The sequence below is a fragment of the Cibotium barometz genome, chromosome 2, assembly GCF_041138505.1.
Source record: "Cibotium barometz isolate CiBa-2024 chromosome 2, ASM4113850v1, whole genome shotgun sequence".
In the NCBI taxonomy this organism is placed as follows: Eukaryota; Viridiplantae; Streptophyta; class Polypodiopsida; order Cyatheales; family Cibotiaceae; genus Cibotium; species Cibotium barometz.
Genome location: NC_141047.1, coordinates 3,617,712 through 3,642,210, shown reverse-complemented (window position 1 = coordinate 3,642,210; position 24,499 = coordinate 3,617,712). Strand labels below are relative to the sequence as shown.

General features: G+C 41.2%; 1 protein-coding gene across 2 annotated transcripts in view; it reads right to left on the bottom strand.

Moving 5' to 3' along the window:
* Positions 1-697, bottom strand: part of LOC147640552 (coiled-coil protein) — a 34,851-nt gene extending 34,154 nt beyond the window's left edge. The window contains exons 1-3 of one of the 2 annotated variants that reach the window (XM_086812901.1): positions 456-697; positions 233-368; positions 5-154 (exon numbers count right to left, since the gene is read on the bottom strand). In XM_086812901.1, coding sequence (XP_086669027.1) covers positions 5-154; positions 233-368; positions 456-635 — 466 coding nt within the window. In that variant the 5' untranslated portion in view covers positions 636-697. The remainder of the gene's footprint in view (positions 1-4; positions 155-232; positions 369-455) is intronic. The other variant, XM_086812904.1, reaches the window with a different exon arrangement.
* Positions 698-24,499: the final 23,802 nt, after the last annotated feature.

Here is a 24,499-nt window from a genome sequence, read left to right as displayed (position 1 = left end):
GAACCTGAAATATGGCGTTGCCGCAGTTCCAAGTGCATAGAGATCTTGGGAGTTTGCTCTTCTTGAGCCAAGGCAGTGCTATTGTTTTCATTGCCCTGGCACTGTTTTCGAAGGGAAAAATGTGAAGCGTAATTGACACCATCGTCTGTCTCACCTTCTCTTGCACAATCATGCACTTTAGCAATCTCAAAAAGGGGCCAGACCAATATGGGAAGCAAGAGAATGCACATACCTTCAGCGTTGGCGGCGTCTTCTGCAGGCGAGACAAAGACAAGAGTGGATGCAGGGCATGGTTTCAAGCTAAAAACGGCTTGACTGATGCGAGAGGGTCCCATGGCATAGCGGGCAGATGCGATGTCCATCCATCCCTACGATGAGAATGTGTCCCTGATGTGATAAGATAACCATCTTACTGAGATAGACCTTTTAAAGCCATGAGGGCAGAGGATACCTACACGAGATAGAGTTTTGGCGAGAGAGTCCCTGGAGCGCAGCAAGCGGTCCACGGCATCCAGGAGGCAGAGAATCTGGCAATCAACGAGGGGGTCTTTCGCATCTTCCCCGCCCGCTTGGGGAGCACAAGATGAGGACGATGAGGAGACGCTGTCACCGCGTCCCTCCTCCTCCCTGCTCATCGTTGTAACTTCAGCAAGTAGCGAAGAAAGGCAATGAAATCAGCGGAAGACGAGGACGCCACGTTACAAAGGATATATGGCGTGGGAAGACGTGGACGCCACGTTACAAAAGGATATTGGATCCGAAAATGACGGCTGGACAACTTTTTGGACAGCCAACATCCCGCCCGACGCAATATTCAACCAATAAACTTCAATTTGAAAGCCAGTAACTCGGTTGCCTTTCAAAATATATATGTTTTTTTTGACCAATAATATATATATTATAAAAAGAAAGATAGTATTCTTTCCAACCCCACAGTCAGCCTTCAACAACATAAGAGTCAACCACCATTAAGCTTGCTACACACCAAATCCCATCTATCATCCTCTGAAACAAAAGAAGGCACATCCCAAGACAACTAGTACCCAAGCAAAATACAAGCCTCAACCAAAGCTTCAGTTGAGCAGCCCCTTGGAACCTGTTTTTCCAAAACCTCACCCTTCACCTCCCCTTTCTAAAACCAAATTTTGACTGTTGGTCTAGCTCCCACTCGATTCTCAATCAATGCCACAAAGATGTAACTTGCTTGCTTGACCTTCTTATACCATCTCTTTGTTATAGGTTCATACCTAGCTGGCTTAGACTTCACCCTTTGCTTTCTAAGACCTTACAAATCAATACACCAAACCATTAGGCACATCCCAGTATGTCTGCAAGTGACCCCACATGCAGAAGGCTCAAATGATAGTAAACTGAAACAATTCAACCCCACTCATTTTATTAACCAAGCATATGAGCCAGCACATACAAATACATTTATGCATCAATCCACTAACATCAATTCCTGTATCACAAGCTTTCTGAAACACAATGCAATTTCTAGAATTCCAGATTTCTCATAAACAACAGCACCTGATAATATTAAAGATCACATCAACATGTCCATCATTAGTTATCCATCTACCAAACAGCCTTGCATCCCTGAGCAGCTCTGGACCCATTTCCCAATCTTAACCCGAGCTCCCCTAATAGCAGGGCAATCCCAAAATGTATGCTTCCCATCTTCCAAGGCAATCCTACATCTAGGCCAGCATCCACTCGTGAAGTTTCTCTGAACAAATTTAGAACCAGGGAAGAGCTCCCATACAGACTCTCCACAAAAAAACCTGAGATTTAGTAGGTATTTCCATTTCCCAGATTGCCTTCCACATCCTTCTCCAGCAGTTAGAGCTCCGATTCACTTTCCATATTTTGTTACATTAAGTGGCATTGTCTTCACTTACAGAACTCAGGTTGTGCCTCCGTCCAGCTTAGAACCATTAAACCATGATCAATCCCTTATCCAACAAGTTTCATCCACTGCAGTGGATGTCAAGCCTTTCTGCACCTCTTCCAACACATGCATGACCATCTGTGCTTCTCTGTTAGATAAAGCAAGATCCATCTCCAATTGCTCAGGCTCTTTCCATCCCAGCAATCCTTAAATCCCTTCAGCCCTTGTTGTTCAGTCTTTTGGCTATTATGGGGTCGTGTAAGGCTAAAGGGGGGTTGAACTTATGAGTCCACCATATCACTAAACACATTAAAGAGTTCCTAGAAGCTCTACCACATCCATCCCAGACCATGAGTTCCAACACCTCTTTCCATTTAGTACACATCATCCTGCACAGTGGGGACCCTGTTATTTTGAGAGGGGCATGTGAGAATGCTTTATCTTTCCAGCTTAGACCTTGCCACACTCCATCAAGATAGATAGCTGAGTAGTCAACCAGTTCCCTTAACATTTTTGACCAGATTTCCTTCTGATGAAGACATTTAGGCAGAAGCATAGCCAACCTAGCAATAGTATGAGAAGGGAGGTGAAGAATGCCAAGCCTACCTTCAAATTTAGGCATGCAAATTTTGTTCCAGGCTAGCCAAGCCAAAGTTTTTTTATTGGACCCAACATTCCTCCACACAAAATCTCTAATAGGTCGAATTATCTTCTGCCAGTGCCCTTTACCAAAATCCAGCACATGACAAAGAAACATAATATAGGCATTCAATAATGTGTTGCATATAGCCACCCTATCATGAAAGGGGACCCTGACACCCTCCCACTTCTTTAGTTTCACAAAAAATATGTTTAGTGCCCAATCAGCTCTCTACAGTCATCTACTTTAGCTTTGCATCCTCCTCGTAGACCTCTTTTGACAAAAGTGGCACATTTTATTTCTTTCGAGGTAAAATTTTCAGCATCCATGGTTGTAAAATAATTTTTGGATCATGTTTTCAAGTTGCATGGAGTGTCCTACCAAATTGCAAGTGTGATTAGGATGTGAAGATTATGAGTTCATTTTGAGGACATTGTTTGAGATCATGGGAACTGTTTTGACACCTAGCACAACCTATCACCCAAAAATCGATGAAAAAACTGAGAGGTGAACAAGTGTGTGGAAACTTACTTGAGACACTATTTCCATGATATTCAAGGTGTTTGGGAGGATGAGTGGTTGCCGCCTTCTGAGTTTTCTCATACTAGTATGCATCATGAGAGCTTTGGCATGTCACCTTTTGAGGCACTCTATGGTACAAAGTGAATATGCCAATGATGGTTAAAAAGCAAGAGGGGGTCAATCATAACTGCTTATTAGTCACATCCACCCCAAATAGAAAACCAACTTGGCTCATCCACCCCAAGTGGCATTTTTCATCTTTACTTTTGAGCCCAGCTTGGCACTTAAAATACCAATTTGTCTCTTTGGCAATTAACTTCCCCACTTGCCTCTTCTTCTAAAGAGATTCCAATAGATCACCCCATCTCTTTCTTTCATGTCTACCTTCCTCAGCCTTTAGCTTCCCAACCCCCCTAATTATGCCCTACATTTCATTAGCAAACAATCTCGTAGACCCTTGCACAAAGCCTCTTCCTTTGAGTCTCTCTTTGGCTTTCTCAGTTTGTCTGACAAACAAATCATCCTTTAAAAGTAGATTATCAACCCTTAGTTTCCTAGTGGGAAATCTGTTCAGTTCAACTTCTTCTCCTCCAAGCACATGCCATCCCCACTTAAGGGGCATATGATCAGACAAAACAGTGCTAGAGTCAATGGACATTTTAAAAGTACAAGGTACCTAAGTGGCCTGTTGGTTAAAGAACACCCTGTCAATGCTAGAAGAGGACCCGAAGTATTGCAACCTAAAATAAGTATGTCCCAAGTCTGAGCTCTAATCTCCTAACCATCCCTTAGGCCTAGCTTACCTCTCAAACCTTCCCATTTCATCTTTTCATAACCCATCAGCATAGTGCTCCCCCCACACCTATCCCTTTGTTTCTCTACCATATTGAAGTCCCCCATGAGAATACAATGCCCATGTCAAATTAAGTTAGCTATCCATTCCCACATCCCACTCCTTACCTTAATTATCCAAATCTTTTCTCCTTCCAAAACAATCTCTACTACCAAAATCCTCCCATTAGGATGGTTGGCTATGATAATAGGGCATAAGCTATTTTTAACAATAGTCATGACACCACTAAACCCACCATTCACCCCCCCATACAAAACAGTCCAATCGTTAAACTTGTCTTTTCTCAAAACTTTGGACCCAAAAAGATTAAGTTCCTGAATGGCTAAGATAGACAAATCCCAATCCTTAATCAGACTCCAAAAAACAGCACTCTTCTTTTTATCTTTAATTCCCTTAATATTCCACGAGCACCCATTGATTTTGATAGTAGAACTCATGAGAGGGCGGTTTCGGGAACCATCTCTACCTCTTCTCCACTACCCCCTTGATCCCCTTCTTTTTGAATCCCCTTCCAAGCTTCCTGAACCTGCCAATTAAATTTTTGAACTGATGAAGTCCCACTATCATCTTCCCCTAATGGGTTAAAAGGATTAGAGTACATCATGGGCTTAAACTGCTAGATTGTTTACTCCCCTGGTTATTCCCAACCCCACCCCACTTTCCTTTTTTCTAGCCTCATCTTTAGCCTATCTCACACTCATTTTCCCCTTTACTATTTTCTAGCCACCCTCTCCACCACCAAAGTCCCCCATATTCTCTTTACTATTTTGACCCTTATCCTCTAGCCCTGTTAGATACTCGTAATGCCGCTACGGGCGCTACCACAGGAGGGGACGGCCTCTGGCTCACCACCCAGCCATAGCGGAAGAATGAGGATTGCCCCTCATCCCCCAGGCTATATAGTGTGTGGCCTGCCGTCCACACTAGCCTGGCCGCCCATGACTCCGCATGGGCGTCCTCTCCCACTGAACCCCGGACATGGCCATCCGATCTGCCCGTCGGTCACAGGCGTTACAGCCTACGTGACATTACCCCCCCTTAAGAATGTTGAAAAATACAAGTGAATAGGGTATGTGCGGGAACAAGCTCTTGGTTAGAGGTTGTAAAAGAGAAGATGTAATTGTGAAAGAACCTGTGAAAAGGTGAGAAGAATCTACTGGGAGAGAATAAAGGGTAGCATGAGAGAATTTAGGAGGGTGGAGTTATTTTGGGAGATATTCAGGGAAAAGAGAAGAGGTGGAGAGAATCAGGCAAGAGGTGGAGATATTTTGGGAGTGAATCATGGAGAAATCAGTGGGATTTGATGCTTGATGTAAACTCTATAAATTGAGGCATAGCCCTAATGAGAATTTACTAGTTTTTGAGTATCCATGCCTACATTAATCTATTTGCTAATTATTCACTAATTATATCTTAATTATTTCTTAATCACTTTATTAATGATGTTGATTCTAGTGTTTGATCCACCATAGCTCATCATTATGCTCAAATTTCAACATGGTATCAGAGCCATGCCTAGAATCAATTAGGTTTATGAGCCCATTAGTTAATTAATTAGGATTAGTAGATAATTAGCAAAAAATCAAATTTTTAGTGAGTTTTTCACTTCCCCCTTCACCCCCAGCCAGTGGAGGACTCCATTCTCCTTGCACAGTCAAAATTAGGTCTTGTGCTTCTAACACAAGCTAGCCAACATCCTTGGCTACAAGCTCAGTGAAACGGCGCAGCAAACCGCCAAAGGATTCAGGAGATTTCGCGTTTTTCGCCGGTGCCTTTTTTCTCTGCAGTTTTTGCCATTGCTACTTCATCAAGTCAAATCCTTCTAATTCCTCTTAGCCCAAGGGGTAATCAAGCATGCTCTACAAGCTGGTGAAGACAGAATTGAGTTTCATCAAGTCTACAGTGAGATCCAAGCTCTTCATCAAATCTGCAGGGACTTTGGTAAAACAGAGATTAAGCTTTCAATATTTGGTCAAATCTTGTGTTTCTTGGCTTAATCCTCTACTAGACTCATTGCTATTGATGTCTTTGAAAGCATTTGAGCTCATTTGAAGTGGAAGGCACCAGATCTGGACTCCTCGCATACTCTGTTTTCTGCACACAAAACAGAGCATTAATTTGCTAATCAGTGAGTGATCAATCAATGCTAATCACTATATTTTGGTGCAATTGAGGGTTCAAATTAACCATTAGGTATCTGATACAGATCCCTATAGCTTCAGATTGCAAATCGGAGTTGGTTTGATACTCCAACCATCCCGTACAAATTGGTTACCCTTGATTTAATGTAATTTCTGGGAAAATTGTGCTGATAAATTTGTGATAATCATCATTTTGCATTTAACCCTTAGTTAATGCCTGTAAATCTCACTCAAATTCAAGATTATTCAGAGCCAGAGTTGCATTTGGAATGTGCATGAGAATGAATGCTATATGCATTATGTATTGGGCACATTGCATCAGTGTAAAAATGGGAACAGACACTGCCCTTATCCAGAATAAGGCAAGAGGTAAGACCTCCCGCATAGATTTGGGTTTGCATTACATAATGACACAAGATAAACATAAAAAGCCCAAAGGAACTGTCAGCAAAACATTGAAACATGTTGCTCACATGGAGCAAAAAAACCTGACGGACGAGCTCATGGCCCCAGCCATGAAAGAAGAAGAATATCTCTTCCCAAGAAGAGGATCCACATCAAGAAGAAAAACTGAAGGAAGACATGGACACGAGAAGAGAAGCTACCACGAGAAAAGCTGCCCCAAGAAGACTGAAAGAAGAGATGGACGCGCGGAGAGAAGCTGCCACGACAAGAAGACTGAAGAAAAGAGAAGATGTGAGGCTCCAAAGAGTGAGGAGCCATGTGAAAATCTCAGAGAGAGAGAGAGAGAGAGAGAGAGAGACCCCACAACCCAATGTAACCTGTCCCAATAAAGTAAAACCACCTCTGAGCCACCGATGATGTAGGCCACGTGGTAGATGTATGTGTGAGCACTTTAGTCAAGGTCGCGGGCACTTATAGTAGCCTTGGACACATTGAGAGAGAGAGTGCCAAGGACTATGGAGTTTAGGGACTTGAGGCATTGGTCGCGGACTATCAAGTAAGAGAGAAACTTGGTACAGGGTCCAGGTGTGCTAAGTTAACTTGAGGGGAGGAGTAGGCACTAGTCGCGGACTATCAGGTAAGGGGAGGCAAACTTGGTATAGGGTCTAGGTGTACTAGGAGTATTCACTTGAGGGGAGGTGTTGAAAAATACAAGTGAATAGGGTATGTGTGGGCACAAGCTCTTGGTTAGAGGTTGTAAAAGAGAAGATGTAATTGTGAAAGAACCTGTGAAAAGGTGAGAAGAATCTACTGGGAGAGAATAAAGGGTAGCATGAGAGAATTTAGGAGTGTGGAGTTATTCTGGGAGATATTCAGGGAAAAGAGAAGAGGTGGAGAGAATCAGGCAAGAGGTGGAGATATTCTGGGAGTGAATCATGGAGAAATCAGTGGGATTTGATGCTTGATGTAAACTCTATAAATTGAGGCATAGCCCTAATGAGAATTTGTTGGTTTTTGAGTATCCATGCCTACATTAATCTATTTGCTAATTATTCACTAATTACATCTTAATTATTTCTTAATCACTTTGCTAATGATGTTGATTCTAGTGTTTGATCCACCATAGCTCATCATTATGCTCAAATTTTAACAAAGAAGAGTTTTCGTCCTCGAAAACAAACTGGGGAAACCTTTTGGAAATTGTACCACGGCGTTCCCAGGTAGCTACCTCCTCATCCCTATCTGTCCATTTAACAAGTACCTCCTGGTACACTTTATGTCGGGTTTGTCTTTCACGATACTGTAGAATCTTTTCAGGTTCATGTGGTATCTTTGGTGGCTCCATCAAGTCCACCAAAATCTCTGGAGAAACTGCGTTCTCTAACCCGTGAACTGATTTCTTCAGTTTACTGACATGGAAGACAGGATGGACTTGAGAACTCTCCGGTAACTCAAGTTTATATGCTACGTCCCCAATCTTCTTAAGGATTTTAAAAGGACCACAATATCTCGAAGAAAGTTTATTACACTTTCCCGTTTTCATGGTTTCTGACTGTGCAGGAACCTTGAGGAATACAAAGTCACCTTCTACAAAGGTCACCTTTCTACGTCCTTTATCCGCATAAGTCTTAGCGCGATCCTGAGCGCTACGAATGCTCTCACGTGCGGCTCTGAGCATATCATTCATATCTTCAAGGAAATCCTTGACAGATTGAATCTTCTCCTTTTCTAGGCCTACAGCCATCGGAGATCTTGGCTGGAATCCATACATTAACATGAATGGTGTAAATCCAGTCGCTGAGTGTTTGGAGCTGTTATAGGCAAACTCCAATAAGGGCAAGTACTCTTCCCAATTAGATTGCTTCTTACTAACATAAGAACGCAACATATCCTCTAGAATTTGGTTCACTCTTTCAGTTTGACCATCAGACTCCGGATGATCTGCCGTACTCATACTCAGAGTAGTATCCAACTTTTTGAAGACTTCCCTCCAAAAATGACTGTTGAACTTTCTATCTCTGTCCGACACTATATCTGCGAGCAGGCCATATAGCTTGTAGAGATGTTCAATAAAGAGTTTTGCCAACTCTAGCGTTTTAACAGTTTTCTTTGTGTGGCGATAAACTTTGCCATATTAGTTAACCTGTCCACTACCACCCACACCGAGTCATTCCATCGACTCGTCTTGGGTAAACCGGTAATGAAATCCATGGAAATGCTTTCCCATTTCCCTTGAGGAATCTCCAGCCGGCGGATGGAGTAGTCCTCCAACCTTAAGACGTTCATGTTTATTGACCTGGCACCTACTGCATTTCAGCACATAAGTTTGGACGTCCTTAAACAAACTAGGCCAATAAAACTGTCTTTTTACTAGTGCATAGGTCTTCTAAATCCCAGGATGACCCGCACTTGGACTATCATGACTTTCTTTAAGAATTTGGGCCCGAAAGTCACCAATAGTTGGTACACATACTGTAGAGTAAGTACCCGTCGTCAATGGAGTAATTAGCATATTTCTCCCCCCGACGAAGTTTATCACTCCTCTTTGAAGCCGTGGCAGTCAAAGGTGATGAAGGGCCTACGTCAGAGGTCTTCGGCTCCAAACTATACCCAAAAGACACGGCTAGTCTCTCCGGACTAACTCTCACTTCCCTTCCCGTTGCACCTTCGGCCAGTCTCCGTGTGGGAACAAGCCCTTGGCAAGAGGCTGTAAAAGAGAATTTGTAAATGTGAGAGAGCCTGTGAAAAGGTGAGAAGTATCTACTGGGAGAGAATAAAGGGTAGCATGAGGAGATTTAGGAGGTGTGGAGATATTTTGGGAAGAGGTGGAGAGAATCAAGCAAAAGAGGTGGAGTGAATCAAAGAGAAATCAGTGGGAATAGATGCTTGGATGTAAACTCTATAAATTGAGGCATTGGCCCAATGAGAATGTGCTGGTTTTTTATTATCCATGCTTACATTAAGCTATTAATTAATTGCTCACTAATCACATCTTACGTATCCATACCTACATTAAGCTATTAATTAATAACTCACTAATCACATCTTAATTATCATCTAATCTCTTTGTTAATGATGTTGATTCTAGCATTTAATCAATCATAGCTCATCACATTGCTAAAAATTTAACATATTATCAAAGCCTAGCCCTAGAATCCATCAATTTGTGAGCCCATTATCACTTGGCTAATTAGGATTAGTAGATAATTAAGATTTTTAACTCTTTTCAACTAGCTCTTTGCACCCCCAGCCAGTGGAGGGGCTTGATCTCCCTCCAGAAGAACTATTAGGGCAAGTAATTCTAGGCAACCATAGCCAACCATCCCATTCAAACAAAATCGCAAAGACTAATTTCCTTCGATAGCCTTGAAAGGATTTAAGCTCATTTGAACTCTAAGGCCTTAGATCTGGACTCCCCGCATACTCTGTCTTCTGCACACAAAATAGAGGATTAGTTTACTAATCAATGATTAATCAGTACTAATCACTATTTTTCGGTGTAATTGCGGGTTCAAATCAACCATTGGGTATCTGATACAGATCCCTATAATTTCAGATTGCAATTCAGAGATGGTTTGATACTCCAACCCTTCCGTACAGATTTGTTACCCTTGGTTTAATGTAATTTCTGGTGATTTTATGCTGATAAATCTGTTGCAATCATCACCACCTAAACCTTAGATTGAGTTGTAAAAGGGTAGACATTGCCCTTGAATCTTGAAATTTGATCAAGAGGTAAGACCCCCTTCACATCATCATGAGTACGGCAGCACAAGAGATAGCCAAATTTATGAGGAGCAGTTTTACACATGGCAGACAAAAACCATGTATCTGCTCATGAGGAAAAATCTGTGGGGGCTAGTTGAGGGAAGAGATGAATGCCCAGAGGTGAGAGGGAGAAATGAGTGGAAGAGGAGGATTGAAAAAGCATTGGGACTTATCGCACTCAGTTTAAATGATGAAATCATTCATCCCATCACAAGGATACAGTGGGCAAAAGATGCATTGGATGAACTCAAAAAATTATTTGGCACACAAGCAAAAAATTCAAAGATAAATCTGTTAATACAATTCTAGAAATTAGATATGGAGAAAAATGAATTTTTAATCACACACTTGAACAAATATAAAAGCATTAAGCAACAACTGCCAGCTATTGGCAAAAAGGCAGAAGATGATAAGGCACTAACAATGTTTCTAAAGAGTGTGGACAAAGGTGAATATGAAAACATTGTAGCAACACTAAAGAATGTACCTGAATTGAAGCTACAAGAGATAGAAGGAGCTCTAGAGCAAGAGACCAGAGGCAAAGAGAAGAAATGACTGGACTCAACAGTAGGAGAAAAAAAAGCATTCTTCACTTGAGGAGGATTCTCTTGAGGATGAGGAGACGAGGAAGAGGCAGAGTAGGAGGAAGGACCATCACTTGCCAAAACTGTGGAAAAGCCAGGACACATTGCAAGAGACTGCTATAGCAAACCCAGTGGAGAAGAAATGACATCAGCAAACTTCATGGAGGCTCCTAAGGAAGTGGAGTCAGATCATCTTTTCTAAGAGAGAGAGAGAGAGAAACCCTACAACTGAATGTAACCTTCCCCAATAAATTAAAACCACCTCTCAGCCACCACCCGATGATGTCAGCCATGTGGTAGATGTATGTGTGAGCACTTTGGTCAAGGTCATGGGCACATGTAGTAGCCTTGGACACATAGAGAGAGAGAGAGAGAGAGTGTCAAGGACTATGAGTTTAGGGACTTGAGGCACTGGTCGCGGACTATCAACTAAGAGGGAAACTTGGTATAGGGTCCAGATGTGCTAGGAGTATTCACTTTAGGGGAGGTGTTGAAATATACAAGTGAATATACTGTAAAAGAGAATCTGTAAATGTGAGAGAGCCTGTGATGAAAAGGTGAGAAGTATCTACTGGGAGAGAATAAAGGGTAGCATGAGGAGATTTAGGAGGTGTGGAGATATTTTGGGAAGAGGTGGAGAGAATCAAGCAAAAGAGGTGGAGTGAATCAAGGAGAAATCAGTGGGAATAGATGCTTGGATGTAAACTCTATAAATTGAGGCATTGGCCTAATGAGAATTTGTTGGTTTTTTATTATCCATGCCTACATTAAGCTATCAGTTAATTGCTCACTAATCACATCTTAATTATCATCTAATCTCTTTGTTAATGATGTTGATTCTAGCATTTGATCCACTTGTATATTTCAACACCTCCCCTCAAGTGAATACTCCTAACACACCTTGACCCTATACTAAGTTTCCCTCTTACTTGATAGTCCGCGACCAGTACCTTAAGTCCCTAAACTCATAGTTCTTGACACTCTCTCTCTATGTGTCCAAGGCTACTACAAGTGTCCGTGACCTTGACTAAAGTGCTCACACATACATCTACCACATGGCCGACATCATCGGCGGTGGCCCAGAGGTGGTTTTACTTTGTTGGGGCAGGTTACATTGGGTTGTGGGGTTTCTCTCTCTCTCTCTCTCTGTCTCTCTCTCTCTCTCTCTCTCTCTCTCTCTGAAAAGATGATCTGACTCCACTTCCTTAGGAACCTCCATGAAGTTTGTTAATGTCATTCCTTCTCCACTGGGTTTGCTGTAGCAGTCTCTTGCCATGTGTCCTCGTTTTCCACAATTGTGGAAAAGGCAAGTGATGATCCTTCCTTGTCCTCGTCCTCGAGAGAATCCTCCTCAGGTGAAGAATTCTTTTTCTTCTCCTACTGTTAGTGCCTCATCATCTTCTGCCTTTTTGCCAATAGCTGCCACTTGTTGCTTAATGCTTTTATATTTGTTCAAGTGTGTGATTAAAGATTCACTTTCCTTCATATCTAATTTCTAGAATTGTATTAACAGATTTATCTTTGAATTTTTTGCTTATGTGCCAAATAATTTTTTGAGTTCATCCAATGCATCTTTTGCCCACTGTATCCTTGCGATGTGATGAATGATTTCATCATTTAAACTGAGTGCGATAAGTCCCAATGCTTTTTCAATCCTCCTCTTCCACTCATTTTTCCCTCTCAACTAGCCCCCACCACAGATTTTTCCTCATGAGCAGATACATGGTTTTTGTCTGCCATGTGTAAAACTGCTCCCCATAAATTTGGCTATCTCTTGTGTTGCCGTACTCATGATGATGTGAAGGGGGTCTTACCTCTTGATCCAATTTCAAGATTCAAGGGCAGTGTCTACTCCTTTACAACTCAATCTAAGGTTTAGGTGGTGATGATTACAACAGATTTATCAGCATAAAATCACCAAAAATTACATTAAACCAAGGATAACAAAACTGTACGGAAGGGTTGGAGTATCAAACCATCTCCGAATTGCAATCTGAATTTATAGAGATCTGTATCAGATACCCAATGGTTGATTTGAACCCGCAAATGCATCAAAAAATAGTGATTAGTACTAATTAATCATTGATTAGTAAATTAATCCTCTATTTTGTGTGCAAAAAACAGAGTATGCGGGGAGTCCAGATCTAAGGCCTTAGAGTTTAAATGAGCTCAAATCCTTTCAAGGCCATCAATAGCAATTAGTCTAGTAGAGTATTAAGCCAAGAAGCACAAGATTTGACCAAACATTGAATGCTTAATCTCTGTTTTACCAAAGTCACCTGTAGATTTGATGAAGAGCTTGGATCTCACTGTAGACTTGATCAAATCAAAATTTGTCTTCACCAGCTTGTAGAGCACCCTTGAAAACCCCTAGGGGGGGCAAGAAGAATTACAGCAATTTGATCTCGAGCAGCAGAGATCTCATTTCTCCTTCAAAAATGTGGCGCCAGCAATTTAGCAAAAATTGGCTATGCTTGGCAGTTTGCAATTTTATTTGTATGGGATGGCTGGCTATGGTTGCCTAGAATTACATGCCCTAATAGTGCTTCTGGAGGGAGATCAAGCGCCTCCACTGGCTGGGGGTGCAGAGAGCTAGTTGAAAAGAGGTAAAAATCTTAATTATCTACTAATCCTAATTAGCCAAGTGATAATGGGCTGACAAATTGATGGATTCTAGGGCTAGGCTTTGATAATATGTTAAATTTACAGTAATGTGATGAGCTATGGTGGATAAAATGCTTGAATCAACATCATTAACAAAGAGATTAGATGATAATTAAGATGTGATTAGCTTAATGTAGGCATGCTAAAATCAACATCATTAACAAAGAGATTAGATGATAATTAAGATGTGATTAGCTTAATTAAGATATGATTAGTGAGCAATTAACTGATAGCTTAATGTAGGCATGGATAATCAAAAACCAGCAAATTCTCATTAGGCCAATGTCTCAATTTATAGAGTTTACATCCAAGCATCCATTCCCACTAATTTCTCCTTGATTCACTCCACCTCTTTTGCTTGATTCTCTCCACCTCTTCCCAAAATATCTCCACACCTCCTAAATCTCCTCATGCTACCCTTTATTCTCTCCCAGTAGATACTTCTCACCTTTTCACAGGCTCTCTCACATTTACAGATTCTCTTTTACAGCCTCTTGCCAAGGGCTTGTTTCCACACACACCCTATTCACTTGTATATTTCAACACCTCCCCTCAAGTGAATACTCCTAGCACACCTGGACCCTATGCTAAGTTTCCCCTCTTACTTGATAGTCCGTGACCAGTGTCTCAAGTCCCTAAACTCATAGTTCTTGACACTCTCTCTCTCTATGTGTCCAAGGCTACTACAAGTGCCTGTGATCTTGACCAAAGTGCTCACGCATACATCTACCACATGGCTGACATCATCGGTGGCCCAGAGGTGGTTTTACTTTGTTGGGGCAGGTTACATTGGGTTGTGGGGTTTCTCTCTCTCTCTCTCTCTCTCTCTCTCTCTCTCTCTCTCTCTCTCTCTCTCTCTCTCTCTCTCTCTCTCTCTCTCAGAAAAGATGATCTGACTCCACTTCCTTAGGAGCCTCCATGAAGTTTGCTGATGTCGTTCCTTCTCCACTGGGTTTGCTGTAGCAGTCTCTTGCCATGTGTCCTGGTTTTCCACAGTTGTGGGTGGCAAGTGATGATCCTTCCTCGTCCTCGTCCTCGAGAGAATCCTCCTCAGGTGAAGAATGCTTTTTCTTCTCCTGCTGTTGAGTCCAGCCATTTCTTCTCTTTGCCTTTGGTCTCTTGCTCTAGTAGAGCTCCTTCTATCTCTTGTGGCTTCAATTCAGGTACATTCTTTAGTGTTGCTAAATGTTTTCATATTCACCTTTGTCCACACTCTTCAAGAGCACTATTAGTTCCTTATCATCTTCTGCCTTTTTGCCAATGCCAGTTGTTGCTTAATGCTTTTATATTTGTTCAAGTCTGTGATTAAAGATTCACTTTCCTTCATATCTAATTTGTAGAATTGTATTAATAGATTTATCTTTGAATTTTTTGCTTGTGTGCAAAATAATTTTTTGAGTTCATCCAATGCATCTTTTGCCCACTGTATCCTTGTGATGTGATGAATGATTTCATCATTTAAACTGAGTGCGATAAGTCCCAATGCTTTTTCAATCCTCCTCTTCCACTCATTTTTCCCTCTCACCTCTGGGCATTCATTGTTGGTAAAAGCATAATGAGTGATAATGCAAGCTTAATGTGAGCAAGGGATGATAAATGAGCTATGGTGGTTCAAGATAAACCATGGTGGTCACATGAGCAAAAAGGTAATTAACTAGCACTTAATCAAGGATTAAGGGAGCACAATGGCAGCATAATGAGGAGCTTCACATAGCATAGAAATTCGTGTTTTTCTCATTAGGAGAGCCATCATTTTATAGCCAAAGTGTACAAGGTTGAGTGACATCATTGCTTACATATCATCAAGGGCATCCAAGGCCATCTCCCCCCACATGGCTCCCTAGAATATAGCCTCCAGAGCATCTTCTGAAACTCGCCTATTCCAAGTGGGGGTTTACCCTTCATTCACCTAGATTCTCTTCATATTACATGGTCCTTTTACATTTCATTGTGTGCCTTAACCTTAGGCCATGACATTGATCACATATTCCAACACCCTCCCTTGATCATGGCATGGTATATTGCCCTCCCTTGATCCAAACATTACATGAAAGAAAAGAAGCTTAACTCATAAGGAGTATAGCTCTACAGTACATAAAAGAAGTTAGCATAGCTCATAGGGAGCATGGCTTCTACATTGCGAAAAGAAAATAGCATAGCTCATAGGGAGCATGGCTTCTACATTGCGAAAAGAAAATAGCATGACATGAAAACATTCCTCTCCCATACCCCATCATCATCATAGCATCATCATCATCATATCCATGGGCATCATCATCATTTTTTGGTCATGGAGACCCAACTCCCCATCAATCCCCCCTTGAGGGCTACATGGCCTACTGAGAGATATTGTGGGCATCATAAAAATAACACATAACCTACATCATCGGTGGTTAGAGGTGTCCATACATAAAAATTTGGGTAAGAGAGGGCATAAACATTGTTGGCTTTAGAAAGCCCAATCTGCATCTACCGCTTCATCAAAAGAGGTAGTAACATTGTTACATGCTTGAATTGCTTCTTCGGAATCATTCGAAGTGCTTGCCATATTTGCCTGGTTGGTGTAGCATTTGTCGGCGAGGTGACCTGGCTTTCCACATTTGGTGCACATTCGCTCGCTTTGGCTTGTCTTTGTGGTAGCAATTCTTGAGAAGATGGCCTGTCCTTCCACAATGTGTACATTGGAGTGGTTTGCCGGCTTGCTTTTGAACAAGGTATGCCTGGGTTGAGACAAGATCAATGGCCCTACCTTTCAACTTCTTCTCTTCTTCCAAGAGAACACTCTCTATTCCCTCCAAAGTGGGATCCTGCATGTACTTTAAGGTCGGCATGAGTGTATCATACTTGAATGGCATTGACTTTAGGAGGATGGCTATGGCATCACTCTCCTTGACTGGTTCATTGATGGCTTCGAGCTGGGCCATCAAGCTCTTCATGGTGTTGATATGAGACGCAAGTGTCTCATCAACCTTGAACTCTAGACTGTAAAAGTCTACTTTGAGACTGATTTTGCTGTGGAGGCCTTGAGCACCAAAGGATTTATCCAATGAATTCCAAGCAATTTGTGAAGATGTTCCATTACCAATGTAATGTATATAACTATCTTCAACTCCAAGGGCAATGAGAACTAATGCTTTCTCATCCTTGGTTTGCCAAGAGACTTCTCCTTCTCGTGTGGCAGGTTTAGGTATAGTACCATTGACTATGCCCCAAACTCTTTCTTTCATTAGTAAGAACCTCATTTTGACTTGCCAAGTGTGGAAGTCATGACCGTTGAATTTCTTGATGAAAGAGGATGATATGTAAGTTGACTCCATGATTGGAATTGAACAATGCAAAGTATTAAAAGCTAGAATCCCCCTTCACCATATAGATGCATGATATTACTCAAGAATTCCCCAAACCCATAAGCCTTTGCATAGTAATAATAACTAGGCCTAGACTTGATTTTCATCCTAGGTTTTCTAATTTTGCTTTTGGGTTTCAATGATTTCTTGATATGAGCTTCATTAGATGATTCCGCATTCGAAGGCATGATTGCAAAGAGGTATTCAACTCAATATGCATATTAAAATGTCATCTCAATAGATAATTACTATTAAGTACATGATGAATAGTGGAGGTGATTAATTCAAAGAGGGAAAATTGCCCCAAAAAACAGAGTGAGCTTTGAGCAATTGAATGAAGCTCTTCCCAAATGAGAAACATAAAATGCTTTAAACCACGTGAAAACCAAGGTGTTGGCTTTAAACTCAGCACTCAAACATGTCAAGATGCTGCTTCAATCTCTGGAAATCTTCTCTGCAACACAGCATGTACTGTCTACTGATAAATTAGTTCAAACAGCAGCTACATGGACCATTGCTCATGAAAATCAACACGTGGGGGCTTCATAGCATCAATATTATGCTCACAAGAGGAATTAGCAAACCATTCACCGTACAGCGCGAATTAGACGAATTTTGCTAGAAAGCAGCGTGCTGTTGCAGAGTTGATTGCGCCGCATAGAGTGCGTGGGAGCTCATATGGAGCTAGGCGTCGATGGAGCCAGCTGCTAGCTTTCTTTTGAATCAAGAAGCTTGTGATTTTATGGATTATAGAGCCCATATGAAGCAAAAAACCAGCCGGGGGTGAGTTGGAGCTTTAATGGAAAGCTTGCAAAAATGAGAAATATGATTAATGTGGTTAATTACTATGCCTAAGGATAACCAAGGCTCTGATACCATGTTGGTAAAAGCATAATGAGTGATAATGCAAGCTTAATGTGAGCAAGGGATGATAAATGAGCTATGGTGGTTCAAGATAAACCATGGTGGTCACATGAGCAAAAAGTCAATTAACTAGCAATTAATCAAGGATTAAGGGAACACAATGGCAGCATAATGAGGAGCTTCACATAGCATAGAAATTCGTGTTTTTCTCATTAGGAGGGCCATTATTTTATAGCCAAAGTGTACAAGGTTGAGTGACATCATTGCTTACATATCATCAAGGGCATCCAAGGCCATCTCCCCCACATGGCTCCCTAGAATATAGCCTCCAGAGCATCTTCTGAAATTCGCCTATTCCAAGTGGGGGTTTACCCTTCATTCACCTAGATTCTCTTCATATTACATGGTCCTTTTACATTTCATTGTGTGCCTTAACCTTAGGCCATGACATTGATCATATATTCCAACATTCATCTCTTCCCTCAACTAGCCCCCACAGATTTTTCCTCATGAGCAGATACATGGTTTTTGTCTGCCATGTGTAAAACTGCTCCCCATAAATTTGGCTATCTCTTATGCCGCCGTACTCATGATGATGTGAAGGGGGTCTTACCTCTTGATCAAATTTCAAGATTCAAGGGCAATGTCTACCCTTTTACAACTCAATCTAAGGTTTAGGAGGTTTAGCTGGTGATGATTACAATAGATTTATCAGCATAAAATCAACAAAAATTACATTAAACCAAGGGTAGCAAAACTGTACGGAAGGGTTGGAGTATCAAACCATCTCCGAATTGCATTAAACAGAAATTACATTAAACCAAGGGTAATAAAACTGTACGGAAGGGTTGGAGTATCAAACCATCTCCGAATTGCAATCTAAAATTATAGGGATCTGTATCAGATACCCAATGGTTGATTTGAACCCACAATTGCACCGAAAAATAGTGATTAGTACTGATTAATCATTGATTAATAAATTAATCCTCTATTTTGTGTGCAGAAAACAGAGTATGCGGGGAGTCCAGATCTAAGGCCTTAGAGTTCAAATGAGCTCAAATCCTTTCAAGGGCATCAATAGCAATTAGTCTAGTAGAGTATTAAGCCAAGAAGCACAAGATTTGACCAAACATTGAATGCTTATTCTTTGTTTTACCAAAGTCACCTGTAGATTTGATGAAGAGCTTGGATCTCACTGTAGACTTGATCAAATCAAAATCTGTCTTCACCAGCTTGTAGAGCACCCTTGAAAACCCCTAGGCCAAGAGAAATTACATCAATTTGATCTGGAGCAGCAGAGATCTCAACTCTCCTTCAGAAATGTGATGCTAGCGATTTAGCAAAAATTGGCAGAGCTACGCTTGGCGGTTTGCGATTTTGTTTGAATGGGATGGCTGGCTATGGTTGCCTAGAATTACTTGCCCTAATAGTGCTTCTGGAGGGAGATCAAGCCCCTCCACTGGCTGGGGGTACAAAGAGCTAGTTGAAAAGAGGTTAAAATCTTTATTATCTACTAATCCTAATTAGCCAAGTGATAATTCTTAACAACTCAATCTAAGGTCTAGGTGGTGATGATTACAACAGATTTATCAGCATAAAATCACCAGAAATTACATTAAACTAAGGGTAACAAATCTACACGAAAGGGTTGGAGTATCAAACCATCTCCGAATTGTAATCTGAAATTATAAGGATCTGTATCATATACCCAATGGTTGATTTGAACCTGCAATTGCATCGAAAAAGAGTGATTAGTACTGATTAATCATTGATTAGTAAATTAATCCTCTATTTTGTGTGCAAAAAACAGAGTATGCGGGGAGTCCAAATCTAAGGCATTATAGTTCAAATGAGCTCAAATTCTTTCAAGGCCATCAATAGCAATTAGTCTAGTAGAGGATTAAGCTAAGAAACACAAGATTTGACCAAACATTGAATGCTTAATCTCTATTTTACCAAAGTCACCTCTAGATTTGATGAAGAGCTTGGATCTCACTGTAGACTTGATCAAATCAAAATCTGTCTTCACAGCTTGTAGAGCACCCTTGAAAACCCCTAGGACCAAGAGGAATTATAGCAATTTGATCTAGAGCAGCAGAGATCTCATTTCTCTTTCAGAAATGTGGCACCAGCGATTTAGCGAAAATTGGCAGCTACGCTTGGCGGTTTGCTATTTTGTTTGAATGGGATGGTTGGCTATGCTTGCCTAGAATTACTTGCCCTAATAGTGCTTCTGGAGGGAGATCAAGCCCCTCCACTGGTTGGGGGTGCAGAGAGCTAGTTGAAAAGACATAAAAATCTTAATTATCTACTAATCCTAATTAGCCAAGTGATGATGGGCTCACAAATTGATGGATTCTAGGGCTAGGCTCTGATAATATGTTAAATTTGCAGCAATGTGATGAGCTATCGTGGATCAAATGCTAGAATCAACATCACTAAACAAAGAGGTTAGATGATAATTAAGATGTGATTAGTGAGTAATTAACTGATAGCTTAATGTAGGCATGGATAATCAAAAACTAGCAAATTCTCATTAGGCCAATGCCTCAATTTATAGAGTTTACATCCAAGCATCTATTCCCACCCACTGATTTCTCCTTGATTCACTCCACCTCTTTTGCTTGATTCTCTCCACCTCTTCCCAGAATATCTCCACACCACCTAAATCTCCTCATGCTACCCTTTATTCTCTTCCAGTAGATACTTCTAACCTTTTCACAGGCTCACATTTATAGATTCTCTTTTACAGCCTCTTGCCAAGGACTTGTTCCCACACATACCCTATTCACTTGTATATTTCAAGGGCAATGTCTACCCTTTTACAACTAAATATAAGTTTAGGTGGTGATGATTACAACAGCTTTATCAGCATAAAATCACCAAAAATTACATTAAACCAAGGGTAACAAATCTGTACGGAAGGGTTGGAGTATCAACCATCTCCGAATTGCAATCTGAAATTATAGGGATCTGTATCAGATACCAAATGGTTGATTTGAACCCGTAATTGCACCGAAAAATAGTGATTAGTATTGATTAATCATTGATTAGTAAACTAATCATCTATTTTGTGTGTAAAAAACAGAGTATGCGGGGAGTCCAGATCTAAGGCCTTAGAGTTCAAATGAGCTTAAATCCTTTCAAGGCTATCAATGGCAATTAGTCTAGTAGAGAATTAAGCCAAGAAAGACAAGATTTGACCAAACATTGAATGCTTAATCTCTGTTTTACCAAAGTCACCTGTAGATTTGATGAAGAGCTTAGATCTCACTGTAGACTTGATCAAATCAAAATCTATCTTCACCAGCAGCTTGTAGAGCACCCTTGAAAACCACTAGGGCCAAGAGGAATTATAGCAATTTGATCTGGAGTAGTAGAGATCTCATTTCTCCTTTAGAAATGTGGGACCAGCGATTTAGCAAAAATTGGCAGCTACGCTTGGCGGTTTGCAATTTTGTTTGAATGGGATGGCTAGCTATGGTTGCCTAGAATTATTTGCCCTAATAGTGCTTCTGGAGGGAGATCAAGCCCCTCTACTGGCTAGGGGTGCAAAGAGCTAGTTGAAAAGAGGTAAAAATCTTAATTATCTACTAATCCTAATTAGCCAAGTGATAATGGGCTCACAAATTGATGGATTCTAGGGCTAGGCTCTGATAATATGTTAAATTTGCAGCTATGGTGGATCAAAGGCTAGAATCCACATCGTTAACAAAGAGATTAGATGATAATTAAGACGTGATTATTGAGCAATTAACTGATAGCTTAATGTAGGCATGGATAATCAAAAACCAGCAAATTCTCAACCAGCCAATGCCTCAATTTATAGAGTTTACATCCAAGCATCTATTCCCACTGATTTCTCCTTGATTCACTCCACCTCTTTTGCTTGATTCTCTCCACCTCTTCCCAGAATATCTCCACACCTTCTAAATCTCCTCATGCTACCCTTTATTCTCTCCCAATAGATACTTCTCACCTTTTCACAGGCTCTCTCACATTTATAGATTCTCTTTTACAGCCTATTCACTTGTATATGTCAATACCTCCCCTCAAGTGAATACTCCTAGCACACCTGGACCCTATACCAAGTTTCCCTCTTACTTGATAGTCCGCGACCAGTGCCTCAAGTCCCTAAACTCATAGTCCTTGACACTCTCTCTCTCTATGTATCCAAGGCTACTACAAGTGCCCATGACCTTGACCAAAGTGCTCATACATACATCTACCACATGGCCGACATCATCGGTGTGGCTGAGAGGTGGTTTTACTTTGTTGGGGCAGGTTACATTCGGTTGTAGGGTTTCTCTCTCTCTCTCTCTCTCTCTCTCTCTCTCTCTCTCTCTCTCTCTCTCTCTCTCTCTCTCTCTCTCTCTCGCTCTCTCGCAGAAAAGATGATCTGACTCCACTTCCTTAGGAGCCTCCATGAAGTTTGTTGATGTCGTTTCTTCTCCACTGGGTTTGTTGTAGTCTCTTGCCATGTGTCCTGGCTTTTCCATAGTTTTGGCAAGTGATGGTCCTTCCTCCTACTCTACCTCTTTCTTGTCCTCATCCTCGAGAGAATCCTCCTCAGGCGAAGAATGCTTTTTTTTCTCCTGCTGTTGAGTCTAGCCATTTCTTCTCTTTGCCTCTGGTCTCTTGCTCTAGTAGAGCTCCTTCTATCTTTTTTAGCTTCAATTCAGGTACATTCTTTAGTGTTGCTACAATGTTTTCATATTCACCTTTGTCCACACTCTTCAGAAGCACTGTTAGTGCCTCATCATCTTCTGTCTTTTTGCCAATAGCTGCCAGTTGTGTTGCTTAATGCTTTTATATTTGTTCAAGTGTGATTAAAGATTCACTTTCCTTCATGTGAGATCCCTGGTCCCACCGAGCAATAGATTCGGGGTACTAGCAGCGAAAGTAGCACTTCATGAGCAGGGCAGGGACCCACACTCGGGGCCTCGTCCACGGATATCCGGACAAGAGACTAATCCATCGATTTTTCCAAAACCGAACCCGGAAAAACTCCCCTTACCCAGAAAGCACGGGCGATTCCACCAAGATAACTTTTTACTCTAACGTAGTCAAGATCATTACTGATCACGCTGATCCGACTGCACCTATAAAGATACTCAGTCGGATCAAGGAAGAAACTTGCACTTGGATCATTGGGATCAACGCTTTTTTCCCAATCAAGAGGCACAGCCGTTGATTCCTATCCATAGAACAATTACTATCCGGGATTTACTTTACAACCACTGTAGTGATGGGATCCAATTTGGAATTTGGTTAGGTTTTTTCCCGGGTACCAAGGAAAAGAGTTCCAAGGCCCCCTAGCTGGAAGTTCATGCAAACATAAAACTAGCCACACCACTTACACACCCAATATGAAATTGCCTTTTTCTTAGCATCAGCTAACTTTAAAACAATCCTTTAATGAAACCATAGTACCACTGATCACAATCTTCCAATTTATCCGGTTGATTCATAATTTCCCATCATTCCTTCATCAGAGTATCTATGGCATCATTGGCAACTAGAACGCTCACCACCTGTCCACACAGGGGCCTTTTCAATAGTTCCTAGCCCATAATACTCGGCAATATAATCACTTATAAAAATCAAGATGGACTCTCGTTGAAGATCAGCAAGATCAACCAGCAGATCCATATAAAGAGCCATGGACTCATCCATTGAAGACCAGCAAGGTCAATCAACCAGATCCATGCCCGGTTTCACAAAACAACTCTTACTCCTTGTTCCAATATCTTCCTCGACGCACGCGTGGGTATCCTAGGCGACCCAGAGCCCGAGCACCGTATGGTCAGCAGGTGACCTAGCGCTTCACTCATAGGCCGCTTCCTTGGTCCCTCATCCACCGTATATCGGAAGCTCACCATTTTAATCGAACCGAGGCTGGGTCGGCCGATTTTGCTATGCGAGACGTCCTCCATTGACTCTCCGTCAGCAGTTGCAACTTTATCAATTAGGTTTCCACGACCTTAATCACAAGACGGTCAAAATGCTTCCCCAGCATTTTTGACATAAAACAGCCATTTACAAACAGTTTACAAATACAGTTTCTATATTAACTCTCATTTTTCCACATTATCTCTCATTAATCCACATTACTTATTCCACATTCCATTTATATGTGTACTCATCCAATCACCTCATTTTCCATCTCTTCACTTCAGATTCCTTCACATCACATATCATATATTCACATCCATATCCTCATCCATACATCCACATTCACATTCACATCCATACATCCACATCTACATACTTATCTCCATTTTCACATCCTCATTTATACACCCACATCCCATATCCACATTCATACATACACATCCATATCCACATCCACATGCATACATCCATTATCACGTCCTCATTCATACATCCACATCCACATACATACATACATCCACATCCACATTCACATTCACATCCATACATCCACATTCACATCCATACATCCACATCTCCATACTTAACTCCATTTCCACATCCTCATTTATACATCCACATCCCATATCCACATTCATACATACACATCCATATCTACATCCACATGCATACATCCATTATCACGTCCTCATTCATACATCCACATCCACATACATACATACATCCACATCCACATTCACATTCACATCCATACATCCACATTCACATCCATACATCCACATCTCTATACTTAACTCCATTTTCACATCCTCATTTATACATCCACATCCCATATCCACATTCATACATACACATCCATATCCACATCCACATGCATACATCCATTATCACGTCCTCATTCATACATCCTCATCCACATACATAC